This window comes from Microtus pennsylvanicus, chromosome 18 (assembly GCF_037038515.1).
Source record: "Microtus pennsylvanicus isolate mMicPen1 chromosome 18, mMicPen1.hap1, whole genome shotgun sequence".
Lineage (NCBI taxonomy): Eukaryota > Metazoa > Chordata > Mammalia > Rodentia > Cricetidae > Microtus > Microtus pennsylvanicus.
Window position 1 is genome coordinate 7,209,583 of NC_134596.1, and position 19,382 is coordinate 7,228,964.

The 19,382-nt window shown below is 47.1% G+C and overlaps 1 protein-coding gene across 2 annotated transcripts in view; it reads right to left on the reverse strand.

The window, feature by feature from the left end:
• Positions 1-2,373: 2,373 nt before the first annotated feature.
• Slc6a5 (solute carrier family 6 member 5) overlaps positions 2,374-19,382 on the reverse strand; it is a 55,645-nt gene continuing 38,636 nt past the window's right edge. For both annotated transcript variants that reach the window (XM_075952756.1, XM_075952757.1), the window contains 3 exons: positions 15,013-15,113; positions 9,800-9,967; positions 2,374-6,938 (listed from right to left, as the gene is read on the reverse strand). In XM_075952756.1, the coding sequence (XP_075808871.1) occupies positions 6,783-6,938; positions 9,800-9,967; positions 15,013-15,113 (425 nt within the window). In that variant the 3' untranslated portion in view covers positions 2,374-6,782. The remainder of the gene's footprint in view (positions 6,939-9,799; positions 9,968-15,012; positions 15,114-19,382) is intronic.

A 19,382-nucleotide genomic window follows, 5' to 3' on the forward strand; every position in this document is an offset into this window, starting at 1 on the left:
TCCAGGTAGATTAAGAATGTTCAGAAAGAGCCAAGGAGAGCGGCAGGAGCCAGCAAAGCTGGCCATGGCCCTATTCACTGTTGAAAAGAAGAAGCAGGGACAATCCTTTAATATCAGTTGTTTAAAAATTTTGAGCCAACGGTGGTTAAGAGCACTGCCTGCTCTTCCAGAGGTCCTGAGTTCAATTCCCAGCAACCACATGATGGCTCACAACCATCTGTAATGGGATCTGGTGCCCTCTTCTGGTCTGCAGGCAAGCATGTAGGCAGAATAATGCATATACAATAAATAAATAAATCTTTAAAAAAAAAAAAAAACCTTGAGCCAAGAAAGAATAATCATCCCCAAGATGGCTCTTGCAGGAACCACCAGGCCACTACCCCACAGATGTCGTGCTCGGTGCTCTGAGGAGGGGAACCTGTGCACTATCAAGTTCTAACTGGTGTTTCAACCTTAGTCCCACTTTCTGTCAGCATATATGATACCTTCAAAGTCCATCCATCATCTGCGTGTGTGTGTATGTGTGTGTGTGTGCAGGCACAGAAGTGTGTAGTGTGTGTGTGTATGTGTGTTCTCACTGGCCTGAAGTTTGCCAAATAGGCTAGGCTGGCTGACCAGTGAGTCTCCACCTCCCCAGTGCTGGGATTCTTCTTTGTAGTAATAAGGGCGACTGGGCTGTGTCCCCAGCACCCCAGCCGCCTGGCTACCTTATGCCCGAAATAACAACACACAAACTGTATTCATTTAATCACTGCTTGGCCCATCTCTATCTAGCCTCTTCTAGGCTAACTCTCGCACCTGGACTAGCCCATTTCTAATCATCTGTGTAGCACGGGTCTCACCTCACAATCATGGGCCTTTCCCAGGTGTGTCAACTTCACAGTCCAGGCCTTTGCCAGGTGTGTGAACCTCACAATCACAGACTCCGTGCTTCAGTGTGTGGCTCCCACTATCTTCTTTGTGCTTCTATGTCTCCTACAGAGTTGGCCCAGGCCATCCTGCAGTCATCTGATGTTCAAGTCAAAGATGGAGACAGGATGTGAGCACCTTGCTCATTAGAAGACAGCCTAGCTTCTGGGTTAAGGCACTCAGATAGCAGAGAACATACCACAGGACTGCATGTCTCCGGACAGGGAGCCAGGGGCTCCACCTTCTTGAGTAGAGAGGAAGGACATTTGTTGGTTCCTTTACTTAGCATGGATAGTTTTTCTGCCAGGCTCATTTGGCCTTGATGTGGGAGTCCCCTCTGTATGCTGTGATTACCACTGATGAATAAAGAAAACTGTCTTGGCCTTTTGATAAGGCAGAGCTTAGGTAGGCAAGGGAGGGGGGAACTAAACTGAATTCTGGGAGAAGGGAGGCAGAGTCAGAGAGAAGCCATGTAGCCCTGCCAGAGACAGACGCCAGAACTTCAGCCAGTAAGCCACAGTCAGGTGGCAATACACAGATTAATAGGAATGGGTTAAATTAATATGTAAGAGTTAGCCAATAAGAAGCTAGAGCTAATGGGCCAAGCCGTGTTTTAATTAATACAATTTCTGTGTGATTATTTCAGTGCTAAGCGGCCAGGAACTAACTAGTGGCCTCCTCCAACAAGGCCTGGACCCTAGCATTCATTCAGAAATGTCTAGATGTCTGGAATCTAACATGCATCAAAAACTATCTAGGTGGGGCTGGAGAGATGGCTCAGTGGTTAAGAGCATTGCCTGCTCTTCCAAAGGTCCTGAGTTCAATTCCCAGCAACCACATGGTGGCTCACAACCATCTGTAAAGAGGTCTGGCGCCCTCTTCTGGCCTGCAGGCATATAGACAGAATATTGTATACATAATAAATAAATAAATATTTTTTAAAAAAAAAGAACTATCTAGGTGCTTGGAGCCTAGCATGTGTCCAGAACCATCTAGATGAAGTTAGATAAAATTAAGAAATGACAAAATAATAATTGCATTACCCACAATTTATCTAACTCACTCTCTCTATATCTAACTCAGTCTCTCTATTCAGCTCTACTCAGGTTCAGTCTCTCTCTCTCTCTCTCTCTCTTTCTCTCTCTCTCTCTCTCTCTCTCTCTCTCTCTCTCTCTCTCTCTCTCTCCCCTCTCTCTCTCCTTCCCTCTGTCCATCCTTCCTTGAGGGATAGTTAATAATTCAGTGTACAGTGGTGTGTTCTGATGGCTGCAAGTGTAATGATTTAAATGCTATTTGTTTCTACACAACACAATGATACCTCATGTTTCGGGGAGAGTCGTCATTTTTCACAGCCGTACCAGGCTTCTCACAATAAAACACACCTGGGCACACCTGAAGCCCATTTGTTGAAGAGATGTGGTGGTAATGGGTTCGTAGCAGACACAATGGCAAGCGGTGTGTTTTAAACACTGACATTTATTTGGGGTTTTCGAGGACTCATACATTATTAGGATAAACTCTAATTTATAACAGTATGTAATAGGCAAATATAGAATACAATAAATTGCATTTGTACACATAAATACAAAATTTGAGGTAGGGCCTCAAGAGTAATGACTTCTTAAATGGATAACGCACAATATATAATAAGCACTCTATACGATAGATAGATAGATAGATAGATAGATAGATAGATAGATAGATAGATAGATAGATATGATGCATCATTTTGTAACATAATATATTTTCTTCATGTACAGCTGATGAAAAAATATAAGGACCTGACTAGGAAACATCTTTATTGGTGAACAGCAGTGCCCACAGGAAATGCCTACGTTCAGAACATTACCCAAGCACATAATTTAATATGCAACCTGCTCTTTGATAGGTCCATCATAAAGTGCAAAAGAACACGGACAAATGAGAAACGCCGCAGTTCCCAGTTGACACCTAAACATCACCCCAGTGATGTTACATAGAACACACCTGTCAGGTGTCATCTCAGACGCTAATCAAACTTCGGCTTGCTTTTCGAGGGTGATGAACACCCATCTGAACTCCTTTCTCGACAGGCGGTTTACGGCAACCTCTGCCAAGACCGTATTTCACCGTGGACCTTCTAGGCAAGCACAGCTAAATGAGAGAAAGACGGGAAGTCTCACTCCCAAACCTCAGGCCAGCTCTGCATAACACACATTGTGAGGCAGGGGACACAGGCTTGCTGGTCTCTGCCTCCACACCTTGCATGTCACCCTGCCACACCGAACACCCTCCCTCACATCAGTGCCTCAGAGAAACACGCCACAGACCCAAATCCCAACACCACAGACAGGATAACCTTGCTGTGGCATGTCCAGCAGCAACTACTGTGCTAGCCTCTGGGAAGAGTACAATGACCATGGCCAAGAAGACAAAGAGCAAAGTGTGGCTTTAAGGCATGGGAAGCCCATGCTGACAGAAAAGAACTGAGAAGCGCCAAGGCACACATAGATAACAGAAGAGAAACAAAACCCTGACCCCCTCTGTGCTGTGCCAGCATAGCGAAATCCGAGTCCCATCCAAGCAAAAGTCCTTGTGTTCAACTCTTTCTAAAGTGCCGTTCCCTGAAGTACACATCAATTGCAGCTCTCACGCATTAAAAACACATTAAAAAAATTCCAAAGACGTCAAGGTCATTAGGATTTTGCATTGACCACAGGTATCATGCAATAAAGAAAAACACAGGGGCAGATAAACAACTACCACGAAAGACCAGAATTGGACACATTTGTTCACAACAAACACAGCCTGAAGGAGATTAGAAGTCTCTAGTAAGCAAGACAATTACACAACGGTTTGCGTAAGAAACCACAACACTGATAGTTAATAAATACATGGTGCTTTTTGTTTTAAGGATATTAAGGGGTTACTATTTTTCACATATGGCTTGTTTTTCTCTGTATAAGTTTATCGGTTGGTGGTATGAAATAATCTCACAGACGGAAAACTCCCCACCACTGCGTGCAGGGAACCAAAGTCCTTCCTAAGCAACATTGCGTCTCCGTCAGTGTCCAGGGAGGATCTCAGGTGGCAGTTACGACAGCACTTTCATTTTCTATTTTTTTCATTCATTTTTTTCTTCTTCCAGTCAAGTGTGCATTTTTGTAGTATGGAAACAATCCATCGAGTCGGGTACATATCAGCTCTCAGTATCCCGACCAGGTCCTCAAGAGGCAGGCCATTGGCGTACAGCATGAATGGAGGCTACTCAGACACCACTCCTCCTGCCAGGGAGTCCCTTGAAGTCGAGCAGGGCAATCCATGTGGACGAGCCTAAACTTCAAGGGCAGCTAATGTCCAGGTAAGCCGGAATCTTTGTCTTACTTTGTCCTTCTAAGCAGTTTTTACATAAAACTAGGGAAATAAACATGAAGCAACAACAACAAAATGGACAAGCACACAGGGGCAGCTTCTAGGTGTTTCCTCGACATACCCTACTAGACACAGCGGTAGCTGCCCCAGGTACAGTGGCCCCAACCTATGAGGTCTCCAGGAAGTCAACACTCAGTTCACATCTGGCAGTGCCCACGGCCTCCCCGACTCCCGCCTTTTAATCACAGAGGCAAAAGTTAGCAGCAGTTGGGTTGGCATCCAGCACCAATCCCAGTCGCAGCCCAGAGGAAAACCAGAAGCCAGAAGCCATTCATCCCAACACAAGCACAAATTCGTCTGTGCTAAGGACCAGCTTCGTGCTTTTCTTAACCTGAAAACTGGTGGGGTTGTGTGGCGTTTCCAGGCCGACCTCCCTACTCACACACACCACCAAAGTGTTGGTAGCACCCTGCGATTCTGGGGCAGGAATGGGGCCACTCATCAGTATGGCTTTCTGGGGGAAACATAATGACAGCAGATAGGAGACAATTGAGCCCACAGCTCGTCTTCCTAAAATAGGGCAAGCCTGAGGCTTCATCTCTGTGACAGTCTAGCAAGACCTACTTTTGGGAAATTGGGAGAAAAGAGAAAATGGAAGAGGGAGAGCAAACCCTGCTAGCAAAGGCATGAAAGCCAGAAGTTCAAAGCCCACCATGGTCTCTTTCCTAAATCCTGTCATGGCTACTCTGGGAAACCCAAGTACCCATCGTTGTCGGCAGGTGGCGTGAGCGCTTGCCCTAGGAAAGAGAAAGTCCAGTACGATGGCTTCAGACACTTTACACAAATTGAGTCATCTTTTTAAAGGGATCCATTATAACCTGCTGTTGGGGCATCATCGCCGTTGTGCGGGAGGAAAATGTCACATCAATCGACAAGATCTGAACTGAAAACTTTGCCTGAGACCCTGTTAGATGAAGACAAACTAATAAGAAAACGATTGAACCAGTCTCCCCTGGAGGAGACGATTTTAGGTTGAGATATTAATACTGTAAGAAGAAAAGATAAAAAGAGCCCAGACTATGCTGCTCTAAACTGGCCATCTCCGTGGTGATTCCTAAGGTATTTATAGGGACAGAAAGCACCACTGCATGCTACATGTACATAGTGCAGGAGCACACGCCACAGTTTAAGAGTTTCCTATGTGCCTGCTTGAGAGACGCTGCGATCGAGGGTACGGCCCGGCCAGGCTCTGCAGACGGGCGCTCATTCTCACTGGAGAACAACAATGATGCTGTGGATGGGGAGTTCCAGAAACTGAACTGGCTGGATGCAGGCTCAAGAGCGATGGTCTTAGTTGGCTTACTCAGTACCTGGCTAAGCTGTCTTGATCGGGAAGTTCTGAAAATACAGGGATTTTCTGAAGATGTACAGCCCCAGGGAAGAGTAGTAATAGAATGGCTTTCTACCAATCTCTTGATGTCTCTGACTTCCCTATGGCCACAACTGGCATTTACTGTTACTTGGAAAGGAGTAAAAATTGAGAAAGTATCTTTTAAGAGTTCGTGCCCCATATATAGGTAATATACAGACAGAACCGGGTTAAGTCTCATTTTCCCGGAGGTTATACCGCTTATAGAAGGAGATTCGGAGGCAAAGAGACAGCATCTGACACTGAGCCACGGTGCAGAAGACATCGTGGCAAATGGGACAGCGGTCGGTACAAAAGTCGACATGCAAATCAGACTTTTGTGCAGAGGGTGAAAGAAAAGACCCAAAGAATTAACTCCCAGATGTGGTTATTACAAAGGAGGAAAAGGAGGAGGAGGGAGAGGAGGAGGGGGAGGAGGACAACAGACAGACTGAGGGAAGAGAATGGAAAGTCCCTCCAGATCTACAGTGTAGAGAGATGAGACATCTAACTGCATGGTATAGTCAGTCAAAATAAAAGAAACGGATATGCACGTCAAATCACCCAGCGGTGCCCAAATCCACCTACCAGCCTTGTCTGCATCTAGAGCTCTCCAGCACTGCCATCCGCCCTAAAGCACCTGACCTGAACTTCCGGCTTCTGAATGAGATCGTGACGTTGCCCAGCTCTGCTGGACGGTGTCAAGGGCGAGCCAACAGTCCTGAAAGTCTGCATTCTCCTCCTGCCCTACTCCTCCCAGCAATGCAAACACACATCAGAATTTCTCTACTGCCAAGCCACGCACCTGCCAGCGCCCACCTGGTCTACCCACCCCTGCAGGATGAATGGAGCACCTGATGGGGGGGGGGGAGGGGAGCAATCCTCCCTGACACGGATAGCACAGACCCAGGCAGACAGCGCTTCCAGGGGTCCGTGTGACTCTCACTACAGCATGCGACAGACACTATGTCCTACTTTTCTATGGGACACTCTCATGCACGGCTGTGAAGCGAGGGACGGGGAGAAAGAAGAAAACTGGGAATAAAGCTGGGGAAAGTGTGAGGGAGGCAGAGAGGACAACCAGGAGTAACACCGGACCGTCCACACTCCTGGACTAGCACTGGGTGCCCAGTTCCAAATCCTTGACGGGCAGTTTGAGTCCCAGGGACGAGGTTCCCAGGGGGTCGATCATATTCTTGTAACGCTCCCCGCGGTGCTGAGCTAAGAAGGGGCCCCAGTCTGGCTGTGGCGAGCAAACCAACTTCAGCCTCTGTGGGAAAAAAAAAAAGCCAAGGACACACATAGTTACAATAGGACTGCACCTTCCCCCACTATGGTGCACCTGGCCATCTCCAAAAAGCTAGGAATCTCTGCTCCAGATCCCTCCCTCACTGGAGCCAAGAGGTTCCTGCAGAAAGGGAGACATCAGGGAGACTAGCCCACATTCCTTAACCAGGCCAGCGATAGAAAAATCAAGACTCAGTTTTGTTCACTTGAAATTACTTACATCACCCTGAAAGCAACATTATGATCGCTCCATGGTTACCTTACACAAGTTTGGTAGAGGACAAAGGGCCCAGATTTAGTTATACGTCTCTCCCCACAAATGAAGAGAACCCCCAAGTTTCTACTTCTGCTCCCCAACAGCAAAAGTCATGGGCTTAGTTACATTTGTTCAGTGGTCTCAACGGTGGTTGCTACAACAAAATAATTGGATTTGGTTTAGCATATCTCCCCAAAGTATATAAATGGCAAAGGAAAAAAGCCAGCCCTGAAGATACATGACCAAGCATCAACAAAGATTTTAATTATCTGTTGGTAAAAATATATGTTTTCGACTTGGTTCAGCAGTGCAGGTTCATATAGCTAAGCCTTAAAATAATAGGGGTGTCTCTAGTCCTTCAACAGAAGGTTTTATAGAAAATAAACTCTGACAGAAGCATCTAGAAAAAGAAAAAAACTTATTTCTTACTATATAAGAGGGAATAATTATATGTTTATTACCGATTAAAGAGAATCTGACTCTCATAGCTGTTAGTTTAATCTCTCCTTAATCATCAGCTTGCAACCTTTGTGTCCCAAATTAACCATAATAAATTTGTACAGCCAACTCATCAATCTAGAGAATTCCAGGCTGCAACAACAGCAGCAGAGGTTACAGGAGGTTGTTAAGGAAAGAGATCCCTGGATCCTCTGGCTGGAAGCTGGCATGCTGGGAGTGGTTGAGACCAAGCTGATTTACACCAGAGGATAATGAACAAAATATTCTGGGAATGTAAACTAAAATACCATTTCAATATGAGGGCTCATCTTCATACAGGAGTAAGTGAAAGCAATGGCTACCCGCTGGCCGAGCTCACGTGACTACTTGTGTTGTGTGCCGACCAGCGGCTCACCCCCATCCTGCTTCTTCCTCCAGCCTCTTATATGAATCTTGCTGACCGAGAGCAGAACCCACGCAGCCCTTCTCTACCCCAGTGAACAGGTGTTTCTTTGTATTGCTCTAGATCAGCAGTTCTCAACCTGTGGGTTGCAATCCCTTTGATAAACCTCTAGCTCCAAAAATGTTTACATAGTGATTCATAACATTAGCAAAATTACAGTTATGAACTTGCAATGAAAATAATTTTATGGTTGGGAGTCACGAGAACATGAGGAACTGCAATAAGGGGTCACAGCACTGGGGAGGGGGGGTTAAGAAACACTGGTCTAGATCCATGCAAACTTGAGCATGCGTCTGAATCACTGGCAAATGAAGTCAAGGTTGCATTTCCCTGAGATCTGAGCTCTGTGTAGTCATGAGAACCTGACTGTGCATTTATGACAAGCTCTCAGGTGCCTCTGGATCAGACCCTGATCCAGCACCGATATGGGCCAAACACCTTCGGGATGGAGGCAGGGTTCATTCATCCTCAGCCCACCTAGTTAAGAGACCTTTTTTCTTTGAGATAGGGTCTCAGATAGCCCAGGCTAGTCTAAAGTGCATTATACAGCTAAGGATAGCCTTGAACTCATGGTCCTCCAGCTTCTTCTTCTCACGGACTAGAATTACGGGTATGCTTCAACAAGTGAGTTCTCATAAGTAACCAGTGCTGGGTGGTTCTTCAGTGGCAGCTGAAGTAAATAGGAGTCCCATCCACTCCACAGAAAAGGCAGGGGTTATTTTCAGGACAAGAGTAAAATGGATTCAGATAGGGATGGGCTGATGTACCAGTTAGCCCGTCACAGCTACAGACATCTAGAAAGAGGGAGTGCCAACTGAAGGATTTTCTCCATTAGATCGGTCTGTATGCAAGACTTGGGACATGTCTTGATTAATGATTGACGTGGGAGGGCCCAGTCCCTTGGAGCAGTGCCACCCGGGGCTGATGGCCCTGGGGGATCTAAGAAAACAAACCGAGCAAGCCACAAGGAGCAAGTCAGTAAGTTGCACTCCTCCGTGGCCTCTGCTTCTGCTCCTACCTCTAGGTTCCTGCTTTGATCTCCTGCCCTGGGACTGTGACCTGGGAATACTGAGATGAAATAAGTCCTTGCCTCCCCCAAGATGCTTTTGGTCATGGTTTTATTGGAGCAACAGAAACCTAGCTAGGACACTTAATAAAGAAAAGCCAGCCTCCGCTCATTCCAGCCACACCCTGGGATGTCATTGTATTTTTAACCAGCTTGGCTCTTCCGTCTTTCTTAACCCGGAAACAAAAGAGGGTGGTGGTGACTATAAGTTTGATGACAATAAACAGTGGAAGAAAGGAGGCTTGGTTGTAGAGGAACACTAGGAAAGGGAAAACCCTCTGCGTGGTTAAAAAACCAACTCCAAAATGTAAATAGCAGCCCGAGGAGAAGAGGACGGAAGCTCTAGGAAAGAGGACACGTTGGGATCATCCATCCCAGGGCTGCCAGCACGCTGAGGAATAGCACAATAATAGCTCAGCCTGATGATTGGCTGGGCTCCTCCGGTACAGGAATAATACATAATAGAAATGGGCTTAATAGAATCGGCGGCAACTGTAATCACTTACTCACCCAGTACCCGTCTTGAATACGTTTACTGAATCTTTTGTTTTTAATGCATAGAGCTTTTAGGATCTCTCCCATGGGAGAGGCTAGCAAGGGAAACGGAGCCAGTGGAATTACCTCGATAAATCTGCCAGGAGCCAGATACATTTTTATCACAAACATAATCGGGATCCAGATGACGGAGCAGGCAAGCATCAGCCATCCGAGCACCATGGACCAGTTAGGGTAGCGGTAAGAGCCGTAGGTCATGGGCTCCCACTGGTAGAAGCTGAAGCACAGGATAAACTAGGGGAGAAGAAGAGAGAGGTATGTTAGGGTGATGAAGGCTGGGTCATTCATTCACTCAACAAGCACGTGCTCCATGTTTTCGTTTCCCTTACATCATTGTATGCATACTCTTGCCCATCTGAAGAGGGATTTTCTAGTTGAAAAAAGTAAATCCCAAGGAGATGAAGGTGGCCTACGTACCCTCAGCTCCTGCTCCTGTGTTTGCCATCCCATAGGAAGTCAGCAGGGTATGCACATGTGTCTACACATGGAGAGACCACACCAAGAGCACAGTGACTCTTGGGATGGGTAGGAGAGGGGATGCTGAGAGTTCTGAAGAGATTGTCTGAACTAACGTTGATAATCAAGCCTTTTTTATCATGGGGAAAAGGTGTGTTAAATTTGTATCTTTCAACCGTCTTAATTGAATCCACTTGGCTTCCTCCTAGAACGAGGAATGACCCACACAGAAGAGCTGCCTTTAAAGTTGACTGTGTGAGACCCAAAACGGTCCCTCAGAGGTGACTGATCTGGAAGCACGGTCCTATAATATAACCACGGCAGAGAGAAAAAAATGCACAACCCCCCTCCACTGACTCAAGATGAACAGCATCAGCAGCAGTGAGTCCAGAGACTGCGCTCTGCTGCTAACGAGCTGAGGGGCCTCTCAGGCTTCCCAGCAACAAAACGGGCTTGTTTCACACCCTTCACACGGTGCTGGGGTTGAGGCTGGCGTTAACTCCAGAGCCCTTCCTCGTTTTGTAAAAGTCCATGATTTTTTGGCTTCTGCCCATTATCCGCTATCACTCCATCTGAGATCCATCCAGGGGCTTGGCTGGGTAGCAGGATAGGGTCCAGGGAAGGCATGTGCCGAAGACAGAGGCACCTTTACAGAAAGCCAGGCTTCAGACAGCCCCAGCCCAACCTGTAGATTCCATCTCCCAAGACAATGTAGTTCAGTGTGTCCTTCCTGCCTGTGGCAGCATTAGCCTAGGATTGGCCACAAAAGTCCTTTCCCCGGCTCTGCCTCTCTCTTCCTACTTTGAGCTTTGGAGTCACAGAGTGATTGATTGGAGGGAATCACGCTAGTGAAAATAACAGCTGGGAGCATTTTGGAGACGCGTGGAACTCTACACAAGCACAAGGCATCCACACCACTGCTGCAACACCTGGGCTCTGGGGCACGTGATTCTTCCAATGCAACAGTGATTCATATATTGACTCAAAGCAATGTGAGCCTGAATACAAGGCTTCCATGGAGAATGAGGTCTACATTAGCCCACCTCACAAACATTTGCCCCTGGAGCCATAAGCTTTATTAGCCAGTCTATTGGAAGTGTGGCCCAGTATCACTACGGCTTGCTGCTCTGTTCCGTTTACTATATAAATAGCAAGGCATCTGCTTGTGTGTGTGTCTTAGTCAGGAACGTGATCAGACTATGCATATGTTAATTGCATGAAGATATTTATGGCTCCATAAATCCGCAACAGCACATAGAAGAATGATGGATTTTATTTCAGAGGCCCTGAACTAATTTAAAACCATGATCTTACCCTAGTCCAAGACCTCAAAGACATCTATGCCACGGAAGGCAAAGAGCAAAGCCTAGGCGGGGCTGAGACCTTTGACGCCCATTCCCACTTGTGCAAATATCACATCAAACTTTTAGGCACAAGCCGGTTGCTTGCCATAAATTTCCCTCTGCCAAGTCAGCTTTGGTGAAAGGCTGCCCTTGGGTGGGCTTTGGCGCACAGGGGAGCAGGGATCTAGCCACTGAGTCACACCCACCCCTGCCTTTGACTGACAGCTACCAACACAGACCCAGGAGGCCCTGGTCGGTGAGGATGGAGCTGACCACATCTACCCCAAACAGCACAGCAAATCTACCTCAAGACAATGCCAGGGCATCTCCTCAGCTTCTGACATGAAATCACGCGAAGCCCAGCAGAGCTGAGAGGAGTTTTCCCAAGAATGAAAATTTAAAAAAAAAAAATCAACCTCCTGGAATTCCTTCTCTCTGGGTTGTGAAGACTTGACTATTTTAACCCAAACTAGCCATGTTCCACCGGAGGATAAGAAGCTAGGGTGTCAGAGACAGAGGCCATGTGACTCTGTGGCCGTGTGGCCTCGAGCGATTCCTCACCATCTCTGAGCCTCTGTGAACGCATCTGTAAAGGGAGAGACAGCCTGGGTGCAAACTTCAATGACTAGGCTGGTGAAGGGCCTGCCTCAAACACACCTCCACACAGTAGCAGCAGTAGGAAGGCCGTGCAGTGTATTTCCACAGAGCATGCACACATTCGAACAGTCTTCTAGGACTGGAGGGAAAGGAGGGCAGGGTCTAGAACAAATTCTAACATTGACTTATCTGATATAAAGCATGAGGAGTGGGGGTGAGGGAGTCAAAGGTCAGCAGGGACAGGATGCACTACAGCAGCCTCTGCAGACAATGGTAGCACCCTCGTCCTCATACCCACAAGCTAAGCCCGGATCCCCACCCAATCCAGCTCTGAGTACCTGTCTTTAAGACTTCCCAATTGTCACGCCCCAACTCTGGGAGGACCTTCAAACCACAGTATGGATGTGAGTAAGCTATTGATGTCAGTGCAGAAAATGAGGACAGCGGAATGGATTTTCTATCTAAATCTCTGGTGTTTCAGAAAGATACGGTTTGATTAAAACACACTCTGAGACGGGGGGGGGGGGGGGGGAAGGCAAACAGATGAAGAAAACATGTATTTTCATTGCACCTGCTTTTAACCAGCCTGCATCTTAAGCAAAGCTGGTGTCTGGTAGGGAAAAGTGGGCTCTTTATGTGGTTCCTAGCGCCACCTACTGGGACAAATAGAAATTACAAACAACTTCCTTCAGGCTTGCCCAAAAAGGACTCCCAAAAGCCAGAGGAAGAAAAAGATAAGCTTCAGGGAATAGGAAAGGCAAAATCTCTGCTAGTTAATTTACTTGGTGAAGAGAACAAAGGCCACACTGACAGCTTCTGGCACAACAACGGGGTTGACAAAGTGCGAGTCTAAGTCCCTGTACAGATCACGTTAGAAAGGTGGATGTCAGGTCATCTCAAAACATCCTCACACTTGAAGATGACAAAATGACTCTCAAAGCAATAAAATCAACAGTTAAAACCTGATTGAAATGACATTAATTGTAGAGCAGACACGCAGCATTGTGGTTAGGAGCCAGAATATGTGAGTTTGAAACTAGACTGTAGCCAACTTTTGTATATTGAATGTTAGGTCAATTACGTAACTCCAGGCTTCAGTTTCCTTGTGATATTTTGGTGGTGGTGGTGGTGGTGATGGTGGTGGTGGTGGTGGTGGTGGTGGTGATGGTGGTGGTGGTGGTGGTGATGGTGGTGGTGGTTGTGGTGGTTCTCTGAGACAGGGTTTCTCTCTGTAACAGCTCTGGCTATCCTGGAACTCACTCTGTAGACCACAGAGATCGGCCTGCCTCGGGAAGGGCACCCACACTACCCAGCAGTGATATTTAGTTTTTCTTGCCAACTTGACACACCCTAGAGTCATCTGGAAGGGAGTCTCAATGAAGGACCGTCTAGATCGGGTGGCCCTGTAGGTATTGTCGTGCTTATGCTAACAGATGTGGGGTCATACAATCACTGTGGACGGCATCATTCCTTAGGCATGGGGATCTCATAGTATAGAAATCAGGGGCTGGAGAGATGGCTCACAGCCATGTGTAACTCCGGCTCCAGGGGATCCAGTGCCATCTTCTGGAATCTGCAGGTACCCACATGCACCTGCACTTACATGCACACAGACACACACATATGCACACATGTAAGGAAATAGCAGAATAAATTCTTTCCTGGAAAGTGGAGAGTTAGCTGGGCATCAACCTTCACATCTCTCTGCTATTGACTGTGGGTGGAGCTAGCTGCTTCAGGCTCTTGCCACTGTGACATCCTTATTATTGATGTGGGATTCCTTCTGTATGCTATGAATATGTATTCCTCCCATTGGTTAATAAAGAACCTGCTTTGGCCTATGGCAGAATAGAATGTAACTTAGGCAGGAAATCCAAGCAGAAACAGAGAGGGAAAGAAGGCAGGGTCAAGAGAGATGCCAGCCAGCCACCCATTGAACAGGACAGAACACTTAAAGTAATGCTATGGCTACTTGGCGACATACAGATTTTTAGAAATGGGTTAATTTACAAGTGAGATCTAGTCAGTAATAGCCTAAGCCATTAGATAAGCAATTTTATTAATATTAGTCTCTGAGTGACTGATTATTATTTTTCTTTTCTTATTTTTTTTGTTTGTATTTTCATTGTTGTTGCTTTTCATTTTTTGAAACAGGGTTTCTCTGTAGCTTTGGAGCCTGTCCTGGAACTCTCTCTGTAGACCAGGCTGGCCTCAGACTCACAGAGATTTGCCTGTCTCTGCCTCCCGAGTGCTGGGATTAACAGCATGCACCAGTGATTAATTATTCTATAAGCAGTTGCGGGGACTGGCGGGCAGGAGAGAAACCGGTTCAGTGGACCCCAGGGGGAGACAGAGAAAACTTTCCAACTACACATTATGATTAGTTACAACCTGGAACTATACGTGGAAATGAATTTTCTCGTCCTCTGAGTTGTTAGGACATCTTATCAGGGCAACTGGAAAGGAAATAGGCCATTCCCCTTCCGCAAGACAGCCTGGCAGTTCTGTAAGGGGGGGGGGGGGACGACTCTACACACAAATCACCTCGAACAGAATCGGAACCAAGGGAGATGTACGGTTTGCATGGCTGTGGAGTGCCGTCTGCTAGCACACAAGACAGATGGATATAAGGTAAGCATTCTATACAGATGTGCTAATGCCTATCACGCAGTCCCAGCTGTGCTCCTCACCAGCTGGGTGCCTGCAGGTAAGTCGCTTCATCTTTCTGAATGTCAGTTCATCCCCTTCTCCCCCGCCCTCAGAGGACGAGGGCAGTACCCATCCCACCAGCTCCCCAGGCTCACGGGAGGCGCATGCATTCAAAGGCAGAACACTGGCATACACACAAGGCAGTGTCTCTGAGAGAAGGCTCTCAGCCCTTACAGTTAAAATGGTCGGGGTGACGAATGCCCAGCAGACTTTCCAGAAGATGTTGGGCTGGAATCCAATCATCATCTCAATGTCTTCACAGAACCTCTGCAAGCCTGCAAAGAGACAACAGAGGCCATCTGTGAGGTGCAGTGGGCAGGGGCAGGGAGAGGCAGACACCAGGGCCCCTCACTCAAGAACCTTGGCTAAGGAAGAACCCAACTGAAGTTTCCTACTGCACAGGAAACTATGGGACAGATGTCTCACTGCCAGGGACCCTGGGGCTAACTGAATTTTGAAACAGATACTAAACCCTCTCTCCAGTGAGGCTCAGAGATGTCATGGCAGCATCCCCAAGGCTTAGTTCCTGGAGTGTTGACAGTGGTCCTTACATGCATGTGGCTGCTGTGGGAATGGCTTGGTGTGCTTGTTGACAAGACTGGCAGAGAGAGATTTTGGAAAACCAAGATGCTGTAATATGAAAGGTCTGGTTCTTAGTAAGAGTTTCTGTGGGCTGGGTGTGTGGCTCGCGCCTCTCAAGAGCATTTCCATCGCGTCCACACAGCTCTGCTTGGTGTCCGATCATGATTACAGGTGAAACCAGTACGCACTCCCAGCGTCCATTGCACGCAGCTGGAACGGAATGACTGTGATCTTGGCCACCCCCCAACCTCACTAAAGTAAAATGCAAAGGAGGCGGTTCTTCATCCAGTCCGACACCGCCACCCTCCTGGTAACCTTTTAGTTTAGGAGTGGGATTGGAACTCGGCTTGGAAGGAAAGGCACTGTATCCTAAGAACCCTCAGAACTGGGGAGGGTCAATATGCAAAAGGGGGGCCTGATAGCTTCCTGAATGCACATCTCTGTACCGGGAATGTCTAAAACCCCGCCCTGGTGTATTCGAGATGTGTTCCTCATAGAGAGAGGGGAGCCCTGATGTGCTGGGGACAGAACCATCACGCGAAATCTAGAGATTCCTCAAAAAGTTCAAAGCAGAGGTTAACAGGGGACCAGTATTCATTCCCACAGTGAGGAGACAGCCAGCGGATGCAGGAGAGTGTGCTGAAGATGTCTGATCGCAGCTCACTGTGGCACAATTCATGGTCACCAAGTCATGACCTACCTTTCAAAGGCGAGTGAAGAGAAGCTCACATCCACAGACATGCACATTAGCTCATACACGCACACAAAATATCCATGCACACGTATGCATATGCATACGCATCATCACACATGAATTTACACACAGACACACACACAATAAAAATCATAATCAACCACATCAAGGGGCTGGAGAGATGGCTCAGTGGTTAAGAGCATTGCCTGCTCTTCCAAAGGTCCTGAGTTCAATTCCCAGCAACCACATAGTGGCTCACAACCATCTGGAATGAGGTCTGGTGCCCTCTTCTGGGCTGCAGACATACACACAGACAGACTATTGTATGCATAATAAATAAATATTAAAAAAATCAACCACAGCAAGGAACCTGAGGGACATTATGTTCTGTAAAGTCAGCCAGATAAAGCCAGATGCCACACAATCTCCCTTATATGTGGGATCTAAAACAAGCAAGCAGACATAGCCTTGGATACAGAGCAGAACGGTAGCTTTCAGAGGCTGAGGAGTACACATAGGGCCATACTGGTCAAGGGTATGGTGTTTCTGTTAGAATAAGCACTGAGGGTATCTAAGGTAATAGTTGTGTTAGCTAGTTTGATGCAATCATTGCATTGCACACATATATATAGGCAGTGTCATTTGAACCCCATGACCAAGGTCGGCCAGGCGAACAGGACCCTACGCTCAGGGGGACCCTGAACCTGGTACAATGCTCTCCGCCCACCAGCTCGAAACTCTGTACCAAACTTTAATGAGAGATTACACATTTTCATTTTGGGTGAGGTCGCACAATTTGTGTCTCTTGTTCGAGTGAAGCTGTGGGCAATCCCAGTCTTTCTAATCTGGGCAGCATGAATGCCCGTCTCTGAAAGCTAAACCCTCTCCTGAAAGGTTTCCACCTCGGTTGAACTCAGCTGAACCTTCTCTCAGTCTCCACATTCGTTTCTTTCATCTCTACGGGGTTGTTTTCCTGGTTTCCCTGGCCTCTCACACTCTCTTTTTCTCTCTGAACAGTCAAAGAGCTCACAGTCGGGAAGCTCGGCTTAGGGCTGACCTCCTCAAACCGTCTTACCGTCTTACCCTGTCTGTGGAGCCTGGCCTCTGCAGCATACTAACGGGAGAATTTCAGCCGGCTACTTGATCCCATAATAAATCCAAATTCGTCCCCATCATGGAGCAAATGTCTGAATGCCTCCTCTATAATATAGAGACCCTTAAAGTGAACTGAAAGCCTCTGATCATGCCCTTGCTCCCTCAGCTCTGCACAAGATCAACCAGGTTCATTTCCATTCTCCCCAGATCTGCGCTCAGCCCTCTCACACCAGGTCACAGAACTGGGGTCTTGTCATCTTAGAAAAAACACACTGTTCTCGGGGATGCAGTTCATGCGTTTGTGCAGGTTCTTTTCCCATCACTAAGAACTAATCCTTTCTCCCTGGATTTACTTCTTCCTATTTTGTTTTTAGTTAGCAATCAGAATAATGACTCTGCTATGATACTCTGTTGTGTATACATTGCAGTGGCTTGCTCACAGCCGCCCTTCACCCTTTCTTTTCCTGCTCATTCTGCCCAACTCCCCACTGTGCTTCTATGATGAGACAGAGAGGGAGGGAGGGAGGGAGGGAGGGAGGGAGGGAGGGAGGGAGGGAGGGAGGGAGGGAGGGAGGGAGGGATTGAAATTTACTTTTTGTTAGATTTCCTATATTTTTAATTATGAGCATGCGTGCACATACATGTGCACATGCATGTGAGTACAGTACCCACAAAGGACAGGAGAGGGCACCAGATACCCTGAAATTGGAGTTTTAGACAATTATGAGTGCTGGGAACCAAACTCTGGTCATCTCTCAAGTCCCCAAATTTACACACACACACACACACACACAATTTTACTTTATTTTCATGTGTCGTGTTTGAGTTTTTTGCTTTCATGTGTATATGTACCATGTGCATGCCTGGTGACAACAGAGGCCAGAAGAAGGCACTGGATCCTCTGAGAGTGGAGTTACAGACAGTTGTGTGCTGTATGCAGAGCTGGGAACTGACCCTGGATCCTCTGGAAGAGCATCGGTGCTCCTAACCACCGAGCCGTCTCTCCAGCCCCAAGCTTTACTTCTTAAATATCCATCAGATCCAATTCCAAGTCCAGCCTGGGTCTATCACAGGCTCTATCTGATTCTGAAGGGTGCCCCATACCGTTCCTTAGGGACCAAAGGATTTCCTGTCCCCAGGGAAATCAGAAGAGCCCAAGGACTGAAACAATTGCACTTTACCTCTTCCTTCACAGCCAAGACAGGTACTAGTGGGTTTGCTTGGGCCTGGGAGGAGACAATTTAACTTCTAAAATTAGACGCGTTAAAATCTGGTTTAATTGCTTTCAGACCTTGCTGAATCAGCCTGTTTTACCAGAAAGCACTTTGCAAATGGGCCTTTCGTGGACCTTAGCAGTGGAGAAATAGAGGAAGGGGTAACTCCCTGCACGTGGGCCTGGTTGTGCATAGGCTACAAAGGAAGCAGGCTCCTCTTGCCAGCGAGATGATCTCTAGTCTTAAAAACTCCTTCTCAGCTCCCATCCAAAAGTAATTCTAGAACTGGAAAGTGGGCTCTGCAGTTAATAGCACATACAGTTTTTTTCTGTTGTTGTTGTTTGGTTTGGTTTTGGTTTTTCGAGACAGGCTTTCTCTGAAGCTTTGGAGCCTGGCCTGGAACTAGCTCTTGTTAATCCAGGCTGGCCTCAAAATCACAGAGATCCGCCTGTCTTTGCCTCCCGAGTGCTGGGATTAAAGGTGTGCACCACCGCTGCACAGTTACACATACCGTTTTTATGGAGAACCAGAGTTCAACTTCCAGCACCCAGAGTGGGTGACTCACAGCTGCCTGGAACCCCAGTTCTGGAGACCTGGGGTTCTTCTGACCTTCACAGACACTACACTACATAAACCCACACTCAGACACACATATCCAATACATGTGATTTAATTTTTTTAAATTAATGATTGCAGCCTCTTCCTGTTTCTAGGGTGCCCGGATTTTACAAAAAAGATTTCCATTTTCTCTCCTGATTCTCTGCTCTGTTTCTCTTTTATGTTAATGCGATTACCTGGCAACCCAGAAACAGTGGCATAGCTGTTATTAGAGACTAACAATCACTTCTGAATCAAGACACTTGTCCAGAGGACACACAGAAGTTGGGGGTGTTTTCCCCCCATTCAGAGAACATGTTACCTCTGGACTCCCCCCCCATAAGATAGTCTGGGGTGCCTGC